This window comes from Solanum stenotomum, chromosome 12 (genome assembly GCF_019186545.1).
Source record: "Solanum stenotomum isolate F172 chromosome 12, ASM1918654v1, whole genome shotgun sequence".
NCBI lineage: Eukaryota > Viridiplantae > Streptophyta > Magnoliopsida > Solanales > Solanaceae > Solanum > Solanum stenotomum.
The window spans coordinates 28,886,543-28,904,033 of record NC_064293.1 but is presented as its reverse complement, the minus strand read 5'-3'; the positions used below and the strand labels follow the sequence as shown (position 1 = coordinate 28,904,033).

Sequence of the window (17,491 nt, the reverse complement as noted above, 5' to 3'; positions counted from 1 at the left end):
ATTACATCAATGCAAATAAAAAGTCTTTTGATGAATCTTATAGTCATGGTTTCTCTTTTGCAGAAAGAGCATTGGTTTCTCTAGAGGGATATCTGATTATCATCCACTATATTTTGTTGTCAGCTTGGCGTGTAATCTGTATAATGTTTATGGTGGTGCATTGGCAAAATTGGTTAATATATTGCCATGAAAATTTTAAATACGCACACGTAGTAATAATGAAATGCATATTAGATAGTTGTATATGACTAAAAAGGGCGGCGCATTAAGCTTCCTTTATGTGCAGGATTCAAGAAAGGACCGAACTATAAATGTTTATTGTACAATTTTATCCTACATTTCTAAAAAGGGCTGTTTCACAACCTTGAAAAATCGGGGAAAAAAGAGGGTTGCAGCCATGTAAGTTTGAAGTAAGATACTGGCATTTTCACTTGCTAAATAAAACACTATAAAGTATCATTTTCATTATAACAAAACCATATTTGACAATATTTGATTGAAATTGAAGTTAAATCTTATTAAATTTTTTATAACCATTTGTCAAAATTAATATGTTAAAACACTTTAATTTTATGATCACACTCTAGGGCAGAAAAATGGACAAAGGAAAACAGTAAACCTCAACTTGTAAATGTTGTTTCAAAGCAAGAACATCTGTTCAATCTTCAGAAGGAGTATCTCAGTCGCTGCGGCATTTTCCTCAAAACCCAATTCCCCTTTCATTCAAGATTCAGTTTTTCACAATACAGAAGAAATTTTAACATCGAAACTAGCTCCAATTCTGCAATCTTGCACAAATTCTACAGAAAATCTTGGTTCTGTTCTTCGTAAAGGGGAGCAGGTTCATGCCCAAGTAACTGTAAATGGAATCGACAACTTGGGTATTCTTGGTACAAGAATCTTGGGGATGTATGTTTTGTGTAACAGGTTTATCGATGCCAAGAAATTGTTTTTTCAGCTTCAGTTGTGTTATGCTTCCCCTTGGAATTGGATGATTAGAGGTTATACAATAATGGGTCGTTTTGATCTTGCAATCTTGCTGTTCTTTAAGATGTTGGTTTTTGGTACTTGCCCTGATAAATACACTTTTCCTTGTGTGATTAAGGCTTGTGCTGGTATAAATGCTGTGAATTTAGGTAAATGGCTACATGGGTTAGTACAAAGTTTAGGTTTTGAGGATGATGTGTTTGTGGGTAGTGCTTTTATTAAGTTCTATGCTGAGAATGGTTGTTTGGATGATGCTCGTCTTTTGTTCGATAAAATGTCTCAAAGGGATAGTGTCTTGTGGAATGTGATGCTTAATGGTTATGCTAAAGATGAACAGTCTGTGAATGATGTGGTTGGGTTATTTATGGAAATGAGGAAAAGTGAAACTAAGCCTAATTCAGTAACATATGCTTGTGTTCTTTCTGTTTGTGCCTCGGAAATGATGGTTAAATTTGGTTGTCAGCTTCATGGGCTTGTTATGCGATGTGGGTTGGAAATGGATTCTCCAGTAGCCAATACATTGATTGCAATGTATGCTAAATTCTGTTCCTTGTTTGATGCACGCAAGATCTTTGATTTAGTGCCACAAGCAGATCGTGTGACTTGGAATGGGATGATTGGAGGGTATGTACAGAATGGGTATATCGATAAGGCGTTGGATTTATTTCGGGAAATGGTAGCTAGCAGTGTCAAACCAGACTCTATCACCTTTGCCAGTTTGCTCCCCTCTGTTTCTATATCGGAAGATTTGTACCAGGGGAAGGCGATTCATGGTTATATCTTGAGACATGATGTATCTATTGATGTTTTCTTAAAGAATGCCATTATTGATATGTACTTCAAGTGCAGGAATGTTGTGGCAGCACGCAACATATTTAGCTGCAGCCCTGCAGTGGATGTTGTTATTTGTACTGCTATGATTTCAGGATTTATTCTTAATGCCATGAGTTCTGATGCCATAGATGTTTTCCGATGGTTACTTAATAAGAAGATGAGGCCCAATCCTGTTACTGTAGCAAGTACCTTACCAGCTTGTTCTGGTTTGGCTGCTTTGAGATTAGGTAAGGAGCTGCATGGCGTCATTGTTAAGCGCAGCTTTCAAGGAATACTTTATGTGGGAAGTGCGGTGATGGACATGTATGCAAAGTGTGGAAGATTGGATCTTGCTCAACAAGTTTTCAGAAAGATGTCTGAAAGAGATATTGTTTGTTGGAATTCAATGATCACGAGTTGTTGCCAGAATGCTGAACCGGAATTGGCCATTGACTTCTTCCAGCAGATGGGTGCAATTGGAGCCAAATATGATTGTGTCAGCATATCCAGTGCTCTTTCTGCTTGTGCAAATTTGCCAGCTCTCCATTATGGGAAAGAAATCCATGGCTTCATTATGAAAAGTGCATTAAGTTCCGATGTTTTTGTGGAAAGTTCATTAATAGATATGTATGCTAAATGTGGGAACTTGGAGGTAGCTTGGCGCGTATTTGACTTAATGGCGCACAAGAATGAAGTATCATGGAATAGTATTATTGCAGCTTATGGAAATCATGGTCGATTTAAGGACTGTCTGAATTTGTTTCATGGAATGAGAAAAGATGGATTCCAGCCTGACCACGTCACTTTTCTTGCGATCATATCTGCTTGTGGCCACTCTGGTCGAGTTGAAGAGGGAAAACACTACTTCAATTGCATGACTAAGGAATATGGGATTACACCCCGAACAGAGCATTATGCATGCATGGTTGACTTGTTTGGCAGAGCTGGTCTTGTGGAAGAAGCATTTGGAGTCATTAAGAGCATGCCATTTGCTCCAGATGCAGGCATTTGGGGGACATTACTTGGGGCTTGTCGCTTACATGGCAATACCGAGCTTGCTGAAATGGCTTCTGAGCATCTATTGAGCCTGGACCCCCAAAATTCCGGCTACTATATGTTACAATCAAATCTACATGCTAACGCCGGTAAATGGGATATGGTTTCTAAAATTCGTCTCATGATGAAGGAAAGAGGAGTGCAGAAAGTACCTGGTTACAGCTGGACTGAAGTTAACAATAGCACTCATATATTTGTTGCTGCAGACGCGAGTCACCCGCAGTCTGGTCAGATATATCTTTTATTAGACAATCTTCTAATGGAGCTGCAAAATGAGGGTTATGTTCCTCAAATGAATCTTCAAATACAACAGTCATTATCCCCAGAACTCTGATTAAATTCACTATTAACCAACCCAAGAATAGAGCTTAGCTAAGTGCACTGTATCCACAATTCAGATAGCATAGGCATTTCATCTTTGTGTTGCAGCATTGATTAATTTATATTTGACCTTACAAAGGGAATAATGATCTAAACAGAGACATGTATCATTTATAGGAGTATGTTGTTTTCTGATTCTTTCATATACAGAATATGTGCATTTGTTACAAAATAAAGCTCTTAATTCTGATCTCCATTCAGTTCAGCAGTTTTCCTAGTCACCTGAGCAGAAAGTGGATCACATCATTACTTGAGCGGAAAATGGATCTACCGTGAGAGCACCCAAGGGTGTGGGGGAGTGTGGCCTAGTGATGAATGGAGTGAGTTGAAAATCACGAGTAGAGCCGTCAATATAGGCTAGGCCCATTGGGTTAGCCTGGCCTAACCCGTGATTTGATAGGGTTGAGTTAAGATTTTTGGAGCCCATCTAAAAAATAAACTTTTTAGTCCGGTTTGAATAAAGAGAAATTTTTTAAAATGTCAATATTTTGACATTTAGTAGGACTCTTTAGCCACACTTTCAATATTTATTAAAAATGTCAATATTTTAGTTTGTTATGTATTTGATTTATGTATTTTTTATTTGTTTGATTTATAAGAATACAATTATTTAATAACAGAAAAGAGAAATTTTTTATTTTGTTTTCTTCGTAATTGTATACCAATAATTTTTACATTTTATGTGCTCACTTTACCATTCAAATTCAAGTTAGTATATTACTTTCATAATGAAAATTAAAATTGTATTACATGACTACCAAATATATTTTTCTTTTATTTGTATTACAAAAATATTGCTGATTGTATCTCAATATAATCCAATCATTACATATGAATATGATTTATGAAAGGATACACGATTTTGGAAAAAAAAAATAGCATACATGGTGAAAATAGTACAGTCTGTTGAGGAAGGATACAATATTTTTAAAAAATGAAAATTTACTATGAAAGAAATAGAGATACAAGATTCTGAAAAAAAATATATAGCATACATAGCGAAAATAATCTGTTGAGGAAGGATACAATACTCTAAAAAAATATACAAATTAACTATGAAAAATATAGGATACATCTATGCTTAAGAAATACAAATCTATTTGACATACCTATTGGAATGACTACAAACTAAAAAAGAAATACAATATTCTTAATACAAATGCAAATGCTGAGTAAAAGAAAAATAATTGACAAACAAATTAATATGAATACAATTTTGGTATGAATACAATTTTTGCAACCTTCTTCTCTAACTCTCTCTTTCTTCTTCTTCTTCTTTGTCTGCTATGTTCCTTTTTTCTGATTTTTTGTTCACCAAATTTCAAATTCGAAAATCCGTATTTACTTGTGCATAAGTAACCCCATAAGCAATTTTTTTGAAATTATTAAAATGAATGTATAAAAAATCAAACAATATATGATGTATAAAAAAATCGAACAATAGTGCTTAAAAGATGAAAAATCCGAAATACATAAAAGAGGATAATCTCACAAAATACTTGGTGAATATGAAAATAAACTCACAAAAAATTAAACAATACTGATTAAAAGACGAAAAATTCGAAATACATAATACTTGGTGAATATGAAAATAAAATCACAAGAAACTTCACAAAATACTTGTTGACTTCGAATTTACTTTATCAATGGGTGAAGAATCTTTTGAATTAATTGTGAGATTTCTTAACCAAAGTGTAGGAAATTCGAAGAGTTGATTTTCTTAAACAAAAAAGGAGATAACAATGGTGAAAAAGGGAAGAAAGAGAAAGGAGTGATTTGGGGTAAAACCTAGAAAGAGGGGTAAGTGGGTAATGAGTTTTTTTTTACCGGATAGTGAAATAAATAATGGTCCAATGTGAGCCTGATTTGAGAAATAAAAGGAAAGAAGATTAATTATATTAGGATTCAATTTATTTTCTAAAATATTGACATATTGACATTTTTAATAATTATTTTAAAGTGTATATGTTTTTAATAATTATGTTAAGGATTGTGACTAGTTTGCTAATTTATCTGTTGATTTGTAGGGCTTGAGAAATATGGATAGCGCCGGCCCGTGGGTCAAATGAAAATTAATTAAAAAATAAAAATAAAAATAAAATAGAAAATAAAATATAACAAGAGTCCAAACTCAAAATGTATTTAAAGTTTGAAATGTTAAAATTTAAATACAAATTATGTTTATAAAATATGCACTACATAACATAAATATCTATATCTATATTATCTTAAAAGCATGAACTCCAAATTTGAATGTTAAATTACTATAATATCCCTAACTTAGGTTGTGACTTTTTCGATGAGTTGTGACTTTTCCGATAAGTTGTGACTTTTTTCCAAGGGTTGGGATTTTTTGATGAGTTGTGATTTTTTCATGAAGTTGTGACTTTTTCAATAAGTAGTGCCTTTTCCAAAGTGTTGTGACTTCTCGGAAAGGTCATGATTTTTCAGATAAGACACATAAAACATTTGTTCATACTACCCTTTGTTGATTATAAATAGAGGGACTTCCTCTCAATTTTCAACCACAATTTTTTCTAATCTTCTACTCTTCTTGAATTTTAAATTTTTTTGTGTGATTTCTTGTCGTTGAGTGAGTTTGAAGTTTAGCGGAATATGAGGTACCACTATTCTGATGAAGTAAGTCGTTCTATCCCAAGAGGGTATATTTCATAACCTTGAGTACTTGAGGAAAATAATAAGTACAATTTTGATGATATAATAATTATTTTCTTATTATATACATTAATATGGAATGTTCCAATATATGAAGTTAACATGATGTAATCTAAATTCATTTGTTTTTGTTAACAATTTTTCTTGTGATGTAGATATATGCTTTTGAATATCATTTTCCAAAATTTAGAGAATTGTCATGATTTGTTTGTGATGCTCAAGAAAAAAGAATGACTTTATTTATCAATGCTACTTATGTGATTTAGATTCTCAGGAAGTTTGCTTCAAAAATAATTATTATTACTATATAAACATTGCCCTTTTGTTTTACTTATTTATGATTTCTTAATATTTCAGTATTTTAGACGAAGAAAAGTTAATATGACTTGTAATAACGCCAATTGAAGTTTGTATTAATTTAATTTTTTATTATTTATTTAATAGCTAATTTTATGAGATAAATATTTTCATTAATGCAAACATATATTTATATTTGGATAGGTATTTGTATTTAAATTAAAGTATTATATATGTCATAAATGTATTATCAAGTTAATGAGATCTTCTAACTTCAAAATATATCATTTTAAAATTTTCCGAGTTCTGTTTTTTTTAAAAAAAAAATTCACAACAAATGTGAAAATATGTGAATATATATAATGTAGTTGTTCTTTTCACATGTTCATATGACATCTAAACAATTTAATGTAGAATACACATGCAAAACACATCTGGTAAAAAAAACAAAACAAATATTATCTATAAGGTAATATTAGTGAGGTAAGACTAATTACATGAACCTCATCAAATTGAAATAAATATATACATAATTGCATTTAACTAATAAAATTTTTCATTGACCATCTTCATAGATTTGCGTGCATAAGAGATATATATGACTATCCATATTGAACATTCACAAAAGAATCTACAATATTAATTTTTGCTAAGCTTATTATTCAAATTTTCGCTAAAATAAACAATACTATTTACTAACATATATTTTTGAAATTGGTAATCACGTGCAACACACGTGTCAAAAAACTAGTTCCCTAAAAATTTCTAGGGATTCATTACGTAAGCCGTAACCAATGAAATACTGTCATAGATTTTGTGTTTTATTATAATCATTGAAAAACAATTAGGTTAATATTTCGATTTAATTATTTATGCTTTTATTTGAAATCAAACTTACTAAATATTATAAAGATAATTTTATTTGTGCATTTGATTAACAAGTAATAACACTAACACCATGTAATATTGTCTTATCGATATTTATGATAATATTTTTAAATTATAATTTGATTTAAAAAATTATAAAAAATATTATTTTAAAAAAATTGGGCTGGCCTGGCACAGCCCGTAGCCCACGTACTTGTGGGCAGAGCTGACCATTTTTTGGCCCACAAAAAAATGGGCTAAACCGGTCTAGTCTGTCAAATTTCAAAGTTTGTACAGGTTAGCCCGGATGTGATGGCCCAGTCCATATTGACAACTCTAACCATGAGGTTTCAGGTTTAAATTTCAATAAAGACAAAAACCTAGCCGTAGTGCATAGAGTTACCTGCTATCTGATGCTGGTTGAAAAAGTCAGGTAACTCATGAAATTAGTCAAGTTGCACACAAGCTAAGCCTGAACACCACAATTATGAGGGAAAAGGGCTCTACCATGAGCAGTTCAAAAGTAGTAGGCTTTATTATAAAAGGAAAGTTATAATATCTTGTAAGATTCACTAGTTAGATTGTAAGCTTCACCAACTGAATACATTAATTTGCTTTGTCTGTCCAAAACTAGTAGAGTCATGCATCACATAAAAATGTCATTTTTATCCCTTTAGTTTCTTTAAATAAAATACTACTACTAGAGTTTTGGAGTGTTAAAACTGAAAATAAACCATTAATGTGTATTGTGTACGGTAAAAATTTAATTGAAATGTTCAAAACTTCATGATCGATTAACTAACATTTTTTGTATGCTAAAATTCAAATATCATGAATAACAACATCATAAGTACAAATAATGACAATATATTTAGTTTAATCCCACAAAGTGATGTCCTAGGAAGATAAGTGTACACATATCTTATCTCTATCTTGGAGGTAGAGAGGCTACTTTCGATAGATCCTCAAAAAATAATTATGAGGATATGTTCGCTAGAAAACTTGTTATCTTGTTTCTACATACATATTCAAATTCTTATTGACTTTAATTCCCTTTCCTATATACTTTGTCTTGAACCTCCAAACAAAAAACCAAAAAAAACTAGTGGCAAACTAAAACCTATGCAATGATGGAATTTGAAGACCAAAACACAAAGGAAACGCCTCTTTACCACAAATTGAAAACCCAAAAAATAAGAATCTTAATCTAATTATTGTCCTCCTTTTTTCTCTACCACATTTCTTCTATAATGAAGAATAATATAATGTGCTTTTAGTAGATCATTTTAATGCAATCCAGAAGCAAGTAAAATTTTTTCTAGCTGCAATTATTAAAAAGAGGAAATATGGTAGGATTCGTTTTTTCATTTTGGAATTTACATGTCCCATCGCTAGCTATTAAGTGGAAACTTGTCATTGAGGTGACAAATACAAAAGAAATTAAGAATGAATGAAATAATTGAAAAAATCAACTAGTTGTGCCACAAGATTCGTTGATGTTCCACAAAAAATCAAATTGGTGCCTGTATCCTGATTTTCCCTATTAAGGGAAATATAAATGTCAGTGATAGAGCTATGATTTTTATTAACGGATTCAAATTTGAAAAGTAAACACCTGTTAAAGGAGATTCGAATGAACCCCTTGATCCTATCTGGCTCCGCCTCAGATAATAGAGAATATAATATGGTTTCTTTCATTCTAGCTTCTCTTTCACATGTTTATATGATCATAATAAAGATTAGTATACTTCGAACTTCGAAGTAATTAAAAAAAAAAAGAATTTCAATTAAAATATGATTTACGACGCTAATCTGCCTTAATTGGTACTTGGTATAAGCCAATTACTACTAAAGTCCCAGTGCTTCTTAAACGTATTTGCAAACACTTTTACATGTTTTTTTAACAAAATCTTGATATCAATCACAAGATCAACTTTCAATTGAAACAGAAGATGATTTAATAGTTCTAGCAAAAACATATACTCCTATTTATATACGGTACATAATAATACAACAAGCTAATTAATTTTAATTCCAAATAATTAAAGCCATTAATAATTATATATAGCATCTACTCAAACTCTAATCACAAATATTAGTACTAATCCGCTGCTTAATATTTCTTCTTTTCTTCTTCTCATAAGCAATCCCCCTCGCTTTGGCTTGCGTGTCTCTCACTTCCTTCAAATACAATCTCACTGCTCGAGCACCAAACGGATTCGTCTCCGTCCGTCCTCCGTTCTCTTCAAAAGCGGCGCGTAGCCTCCCAATTAGCGCGTCAAGGCTCCCCCACGCCTGTTTCAACGGGCAATTGCACGGCGCCGGCGGATGAGGATCGCCGAAAAACGGACAATGACAGTTGTGAACTTTCGTTTTTCCGAATTGATCCAGGTATTTTAAGAATTCTAGAATGTTCGCTCCGCTGCATCGCGAAAGTATCAATGGTGGCTTGTGGTTTCTCAAGTACTGTCCGAATGTATTCCAATCTCGCCGTTTTTGTAGCTCGTAACGGCTCACCGTCGGTGGTGATGACGGCAGCGGTAGTGGCGGCGCCGATGGAAGGGAGAAGTTCTGTGAGACGGAATTAATGGTACTATACACGTCTAACATGGCTGTGTTTGTTTTGTGGGGGTATTTTTTGAAGTTGTTTCGACTCACTATATATAGGATGTGAGAGAGTACAATAGTTTTACTTCTTGTGGGTTCATGATTTGATACATACAACTCGGTCCGGAATACTGGATGAGGTTATTCAAGTCTCGACTTTCAATTTTGGAAATGAAAAAATTATTAATAGGGAGCGGCCAAACGTTACATATGAATGGAGCTCTATTTGATGTAAATTTGGATTTTATCAAACTCCAATATAAATATATTATATCAAACAGAAAACAAAAAATAAACTCACTTATCTCATTTAACCGGAGGAACATGAGATAATTATTCCAAAATTTTAGTGTTATTTTTATTCCGCATTGAGAATGAGATAACACTTGAAAAAATAATTTCCAGATAAAATATCTCAATTACTTGGGGCTAGTTTGGTATGTTACGATGAAATTTAGTGCAATTTTTGTCTCTTGTGTGGTTATTAATCCTGAAAAAATATATTAAGGTAAATAATTAGTATCAAGATTAGTTATTTTTTCTACGGTAGAATAACATTAGCAAAAATAGTTATTTCGGTATAAAATAACAAAAAATTCAAAAATATTTTTCTACTAAATAAGGTAACGGATATTGTTGTAAACAAAATTTTTAATATAACAAATCAAATCATTAATAATTATAACAAAATAACTAAATTAAGCATAACCTGTCTTCAAACTAAATGATTCTTCAAACTAAATGATTCTTTAGTTCTTTATTTCTTTTTACTCCATAAGTAAAATTCGTATATAATTGTGGATAAAATTAAATATATATATATATATAGTGGCTTGATTCAGAAGATCAAACTATTTAACGTTTAATATGTGAATTTTGAGAATTTTTAAATAAAACTTTGTTTGGTTTATAGTCTACCTAGTTATGATGGTATTCAATAATATAACAAAGATTGTTATGCAATGATACCACATAAATTGTTATGTAAAGTAATTTTAAAAATTCTAGATTTTCTTATATACTTTCGGTGTAAAGGAGATAAAATAAAAGTAGAAATAGTGAAGAGAGAGTAGCAGGGGCGGCTCAACGTTATTGGGGCCTAAAGCAAAATTTTAATTCAAGGTTTAAAATATAAACAAACTTCATATATGTATTTATTCAAAAAAATATTTTTCTTACATTATTTAGATGAATTTTATTAGTATTTAAATTATTTTTTCAGTTATTAGTTTTAGGTAAGTCATCAACTCAACATTGAAAACATCATTTTAGTGAGACAATTATTATATGAGTTGTTAACATAATTCAAAAGTTATAAGTTGACGAATATTAAATAAAGATAAGAGTTAGAACCATAAAATTTGACTCAAAAAGTTGATGACTTGGTATACCCCATTTTAATATGCTTGTAGTAATGCTTGAAACTAAAATTTAAAAAGAAATAAAAAAGAATTTGTAATTCACTTCGTTCAACACTTTTCACTATTAATTGTTATTTTTAACAAAGTATCAAAAATGTTTAAGTGAATAAAATAATATATTTTTTTAAATATACTTTTTATAATAAATAATCAATTTTTTAATAAAAAATTTAACACATAATTTACCAAAATTTGGGGGCCTAAGGCAAAAACCTTATTTCCCAAAGCATAGAGCCGGCCCTGGAGAGTAGCTAGACCATTTATAGAGGAAAAAGCAATGGCGCAGAAAGAAGGAACAAAAGAAGATAATGAGACCTAACTCCTAAGTGGCGCAGAAAGAAGGAACAAGAGAAGATCATAAGATCAATATGAGTCTTGGTGTAGTGGTGGGATTGGTTTAGTTTTAATCAGAAGTCTCAAATTTGAGTTTTGAATATAAAGAAAATTTTGTTAAAAATGCTGCCCAAAATGAGTGTAGTATTATAATGTAGACTCTGAACACTCGATAAAAAAATAAAAATAAAAATAAAATTATACTCCTATATGGGAGGAGGGGCCAAAAGAGTGAGGACAAAGTAATATCACTTCAACTAGTCATGTCAAATGTAGCTTCAATTCTTGTCTTATCAATTTCACCCTTTCTTCCTTATTCGTGTGACAGTGGGTTAACTTGTATTGACCAACGGAATGTTTCGTGTGGCCAGTAACTTTTTTGTTTTATCCCTTTGGCTTTTTTTATTTTGAGGTACCACTAGAATTTTGAGCAAATAACAAAACTCGATCCCTTCTAGATCTAATAATGACATAATAACAATAATTTATCCAGTTAATTTTATATAGTGGAATTTGAAGAAAGTGAACGTATATACTGATCTTATTTTTACTCAATATTTTTGATTAGTCAAGTTTTCACTTCATATAATATAATTTATTTAATTATTGCTAAGATTCATTACGGGCCAATCTAAAATACTTGAAACTTTCTCGCTTTTTGATGGCATGTATATCAAGTTTCATTGTCCGCCTTAGCACACAAAGTATGTTGTCTTGGTTTTTCATCAACATGACTCTTTAGACTTCAAAAAATTGTCTTCCAACTTCCAATTTAGCATCAACTTCACTCTGAGTCTTGCCAATCAAAATTATCTCATCTGCAAGTAACATACATCATGACACACTTTCTTGGATATATCGCGTCAATTTATCCATCACCAAGACAAATAAATTTGATCTAAAAGTTGATGTCTGCTGCAACCCCATCACAATTGAAAAGTGCTTTACGTCTTCTAGGTCTTGACTCCTTCATACATGTCCTTGATCTCTTTAATGTACGTCATAGAGTCCGACATCAAAACAGACATTTTTTGAACCCTAAACATCAAAAGGGACCCTCTCTAAAAACTTTTGGTGTGTGTGTTTTAGAGAGGGTATATTTTGGTGTTTAGGGTTCAAAAAGTATCTGTGTTGTGTTGGTACCAGACTCGTACGTCATAGGGACACCTCCAACTTCCAAGCATCTCCATAGAACCTCCTTCAAGACTCTGTCTAAAAACTTTTCTAATCAATAAACACCATGTGCAAGTTTTTCTCTCTCACTATAATGCTTTACCAATCTCTTTATAATGACTTTTGAATACACGTGAAACACGCTTAGATATAATGTGTATAGAATAAATTATATCTAATTTTGACTCGTGTGTATCTATTATGTCAGATGGATTAAAAAAATTCTGAGAGAAAATATAATTGGAAAAATATAGTTTCAACATATAAATAGCACAAATATAAATGTGTGTTTTGTATTGTTTCCTCTAAAATTAAATACAATCCGTTCAAATTTGAATGAGTTGTTGATCTACTCTTTTATTAGTTCAATTTATTTCAATCTGTTAAAAAATAGTTCATATATAAATCAAATTAACCAACGAAAATTGAGTTTATGTATTTTTAAATTATTAATACTTTTTATTTAATTTTTGATATATAAATTTTATACTATAAAAAATGTTAAAATTTCAAAATTAACTTGTTTGCTTTGGAAATCAAAAGCTCCCCCTCCACAAATTGGGACGGAATGAGTAATTTCAATTTTGCTCTCTGAAAAACTGAGGATTTTCAGTTGTTGGCTCAACCTCACTGCCTGCTCAATCGGATCCGGCGTTTTCATCTCCGGTATTCTTTCCCGTTTGGTAATTCTCATCGTACTTCTGCTTCGTTATTAGCTGTACTAGTTGTGGTTTCAGTAAAGGTTAACTTCTTATACTTGTAAACTCATTCTCTTGTGGCTGCTTGAATCAAGGATTTTGTTGTCCAGTTATGGCAAACGAAAAATCTGTTCAAAATATTTAGGGTTCTTTTTTGTTGGAAATTTTGAGGTTGTGATTTTGACCTAAAACTGTTAATTTCATAGATAGAGAGATTTTGTGCACTTTCTTCGTGAGTATTGATTAATTGTATTTCAATTAACTTGTTCAATGTTTGCTAGGAGTCTGTTTAATCTTTATCAGATATTTGTTTGTTAGTAATAGGGAACTTCTAGTCTAGGGTTATACAAACCTAAATTATTGAATATTGGAATGAAAGGGGTTCTAATGGAGAGAATTCGTATAGGAAACCCAAACTAATTCGGGATGGAGGAATAGTTCTTGATTGCTGAGCTAAATTAGAGATAAAGAGTAAGAGGTGCATTTGGGATTGATTCATTTCTCCTTTTAATAACTATCTAATTTTACAGTTTTAGGTTTCGTGAACTTTTTTATTACATAATACTATCTACCCTTTTGGTTTACTTGGGATTTTGCTACCTCCTTAGCTTTAGCTTAGGCACTTGTACTAGTGCTGAATTTTTTTTTTGCCCTTCTGTACTTGATCTAACCGGTCACATCTTTTTTAATTTGGCATCTGCGCGATGCCCATTCAAGGATAGTCTTTAACCTTATCAAAAAGACATAGTTGCGGCAGTAAAATTTTCAATGTACCTTTTGATTTAACAACTTGAGCACCAAATTCATGCAGATGTTATGGTATTTTTTACTTGGAGATAAGAGTTTACGTTTAGTTACGATGGATGGGTTCAGTTTTAGAGGGTTTGTTCTCTTGGGTAGAAAAGAATAATTCTTGTAATAAGATGTGGATGAAATGTCTTTAAGGATTGATGGGAAAGATATTTTTGAAGTGGTTTGCACATTTCAGAATCTTAGGAATTATTTCTCTTTGCTACTCAATCCATTAGTCCGGTTCAAGCTTTGATAGTTTTGGCTATTTATGTAGTACATGATTACATATGATGACAGTAGTTTATCCATTTCAGAACCAAAGTACCACCAGGTTTCAGCTCAACAGCCATTAGTTATGGACCACTTTGGAGGAGGAAGTTGGACAATGATCCCCAACATCCAAACTCACAGTAATCCTTCGACACCTTCCAATCAAGACAATTTATTTCTTCAGCAACAGCAATTTCAACAACAACAGTTCAATCAACCGCAGCTCTATCAGCAACAGCAGCAGCAACAACAACAACAGCAGCAGCAACAACAGCAACAACGGTATCAACAGCAGATGCAACAGCAACAAATGCAGCAACAGCAGCAACAGATGCAGCAACAACAACAGCAGCAGCAGCAACAACAACAACAGCACCACCAATCACTTGCTTCTCACTTCCATCTTTTACAGGTATTGGGCGAAAACCATGATCTGTAGCTTGCTATTTCAATAGAGTAACGTGACATTTCTCTTTCTTAGTGAGACCTTTTGTCCTAACTTTGATTGTCATCTTATAGTTGGTGGAGAATTTAGCTGATACAATTGAAAATGGAAATCGAGATCAGCACTCAGATGCATTGGTTTGTTCTTCTCTTGATTGAGGCATTATATAATAGTTTGATCATTACATCTTAATTTTTCATTTCTTCTAGTTTAAACCAAGTGTATTTTTCCTCACCAGGTAACTGAATTGAAAAATCAGTTTGAGAAGTGCCAGCAGCTGTTGACATCAATATCAGGGTCTATTAGCTCAAGATCTATGGTATACTCAAGAGTTTGATTGTTTTTTTTTGCTGTGTTATTTCTTTTTTTGGTGCTTTTCAGTTAGGGCCTGTTTGTGCAACTTATAGTTGTGAAGAATTTTACAGAAAAGTGGGGTTCATTATGTTTGATACAATGTTTACTTGAACAAAGTTACTCCACAAATTCTAATTTAGTAGTATGTTTTGATGCTTAAATGTGGGTAAGATAATTGGTCACTCCTGTGTTCTTTGGACAGACAGTTGAGGGACAAAAGCGCAAAAAGGCAGAATGCGAGCAAATGCTAAATCAACGGAGGTGTGTATCCTTTTTTGAGATGTGTATATGTGTTTCTCAAAGTTGTATTATTATCATTAGCTTCTATCGGATGGTCATGATTCATGCTTAATTCCAGGGATCTTATTTCGAGGTACAAAAGTTCGGTTGAGGAGCTTATTAAGTCTGAACTGTAACTGCTACTCGCATTTAACCAAGGTAAGATTATGCGTTGCAAGTTGTTTCTGGCCTGCCCAAAGAAGTTGAGTTGAATCTCCTGTCATTTTGCTTTTATTTGATGCGAGTGGAACAACTAAGCAGTGTACTGGATGCAGTCAATTTGCAGTTTGTTGTAATTCATAATAATTAAGTGCTCATGAGAAATCTTTATTGATGTTACTGTTGTAATCAATATAGCGCCACAAATGACTGATCTGATTGTACTGAGAAAATAAAACTTTTTGGGCCAAAGTTATGATAAAGATTAGTATTGCCTTCTTAACTGACTGATTGTATCTAAATCTAAGTACATCGAAGTGAAGCAAATAATTAAAGTAATGGTGCTACCTGGGCTCTAGTCAGGCACCTGGATGGCTGATTGTTCAGTTTAATACTTTACTAGAAATAGTCTAAGCATTTAAAGTAGTTTTAAGTAGCATAGGGTGTTGATCTTTCCATATAGTGGGACTTTGAGGGCACACAGAAGTGATCTATGTTACATATCACGTACATCGAGAACTTTCCAAAGACATGGCTCTAGAAAATTGTATGTTTGCCTAAGTTGTTGGGAGATTTGATTTGCTAAAAGATTAATATTTTGTTACCTTATGTATTTTTTTGGGTTGAATTCAATGCTACATAGAATTCAAATCAGCATTAGGAACTTCACATATAAGTTGAACATCGCTAGCTATTGAAATATACAAGTTGTCATTTGCATCACTCTTAATCTATTCTCAAATATTCATTTAAAGTGCGCTTAAACTCTGAAGCTAGGTAAAGTCCGAGTTGGGTGCTTTGCCTCGCTTAGAAGCTAGGTGAAGTCTGAGTTGGGTGCTTTGCCTCACTTAATTGACACCTTGGCTCAGGCATCTAGTAGCTAAATAGTGTCCTTGTCATCTTTAAAAGTTAGACTATAGAGTAAATGTTAACTTAGTTGACTGATTGGTACAAAAATGTGGTTAATGAATTTTTAGTTGTTACGAGTAAGAAATTAGATAAGAAGAATAGTTAGTGAACTTACATCCAAATCAGAAATTCACTTTCATTTAATCATAGTAGTTCTTCTAAGTTTTCTATCCAAATAATTAGTGTAGTATTATTTTTGTGAATACTTATTTTTCCTTACCCTTCCTTGTTCATCAGTGTTTTTCTTTGCATACGATCTCACTTGAGCTTTTCACCTCAAGTCCCAACAGATTTTGGTGTTTTTCTATGTGTTTCACCTATTATAACTCTTGATATTTTCAAATGGAGTATTCCTCTAGTAGCTGGCTCAAAATCTTATTTCAGGATGTATTTGGTAATCCATGTTGGATCTGCATACCATCTACGGAAGTAAAACATGTTGAATCACTGAAATTCCTCTATGCTGGTTCTGAGATCTTGCCATTTTTCTCTCTTGAGCACTTGTAGTATTTTCTGTTTATATCTGTGACAGAACTTGGCTAAGGGAACATGAACCTAGAACATTATCAACAATGAAATGATGAAACATCTGAATTTTCCCATCTGATGAAGCTTTTTCTTGGCACAGGAAAAATACACTAGCAACTTGTCCGAGCATTAGCATCTTTCGGTGGGAATTCATCATCATCAGGATTTTGCAGAAGAACATTAAATTCGAGCTAACGATGATGAATCCTTAAGACTCCATCATCAGATATGTCTTTATCATGTATTTCCTATAAAACCTATTTAGTGTTTGGATGCAAATTATTGTATCTTCCACCATTTATTTATTTCTATGAGACTAGACATGCAGCACTTTTATGCCCCATTGGCCCATTTTCTCCACACTTGAACTTTTTCCTTTTTTGACTTGTTGACTGCCTAGCTCAATTACAATCATCAAACTTAATTGGAGTTTGCTGGTTAGGAAG

General features: G+C 32.4%; 3 protein-coding genes across 4 annotated transcripts; 2 read left to right on the top strand and 1 right to left on the bottom strand.

Moving 5' to 3' along the window:
• The first annotated feature begins 582 nt into the window (after positions 1–582).
• Positions 583–3,356, top strand: LOC125849028 (pentatricopeptide repeat-containing protein At4g21300). The gene has a single exon (XM_049529013.1). It carries the CDS (start codon positions 632–634, stop codon positions 3,188–3,190), a length of 2,559 nt encoding a protein of 852 aa, XP_049384970.1. The 5' UTR covers positions 583–631; the 3' UTR covers positions 3,191–3,356.
• A 5,678-nt stretch (positions 3,357–9,034) lies between these two features.
• On the bottom strand, positions 9,035–9,804 carry LOC125848080 (protein LIGHT-DEPENDENT SHORT HYPOCOTYLS 4-like). Its single transcript, XM_049527879.1, has one exon. The coding sequence runs from the start codon at positions 9,685–9,687 to the stop codon at positions 9,160–9,162; it is 528 nt and encodes a 175-aa protein (XP_049383836.1). The 5' UTR covers positions 9,688–9,804; the 3' UTR covers positions 9,035–9,159.
• Positions 9,805–13,122: 3,318 nt separating this feature from the next.
• On the top strand, positions 13,123–15,895 carry LOC125849244 (mediator of RNA polymerase II transcription subunit 9). Of its 2 annotated transcripts, none has more exons than XM_049529287.1 (6): positions 13,123–13,277; positions 14,416–14,783; positions 14,891–14,953; positions 15,055–15,135; positions 15,373–15,431; positions 15,529–15,895. In XM_049529287.1, the coding sequence occupies exons 2-6, from the start codon at positions 14,457–14,459 to the stop codon at positions 15,584–15,586; spliced, it is 588 nt and encodes a 195-aa protein (XP_049385244.1). In that variant the 5' UTR covers positions 13,123–13,277; positions 14,416–14,456; the 3' UTR covers positions 15,587–15,895. The 2 variants fall into 2 exon arrangements, with proteins under 2 accessions (XP_049385244.1, XP_049385245.1); XM_049529288.1 differs by having other exon boundaries at positions 13,150–13,294.
• The last annotated feature ends 1,596 nt before the right edge of the window (positions 15,896–17,491 follow it).

Coding starts and splice junctions, on each gene's coding strand:
- LOC125848080 (XM_049527879.1), bottom strand. CDS start 9,687: ATGTTAGACGTGTATAGTACCATTAATTCCGTCTCACAGAACTTCTCC.
- LOC125849244 (XM_049529287.1), top strand. CDS start 14,457: ATGGACCACTTTGGAGGAGGAAGTTGGACAATGATCCCCAACATCCAA. Junction 14,954..15,054: donor ATCAGCACTCAGATGCATTG/GTTTGTTCTTCT, acceptor TTTCCTCACCAG/GTAACTGAATTGAAAAATCA. Junction 15,432..15,528: donor CAAATGCTAAATCAACGGAG/GTGTGTATCCTT, acceptor GCTTAATTCCAG/GGATCTTATTTCGAGGTACA.
- LOC125849028 (XM_049529013.1), top strand. CDS start 632: ATGTTGTTTCAAAGCAAGAACATCTGTTCAATCTTCAGAAGGAGTATC.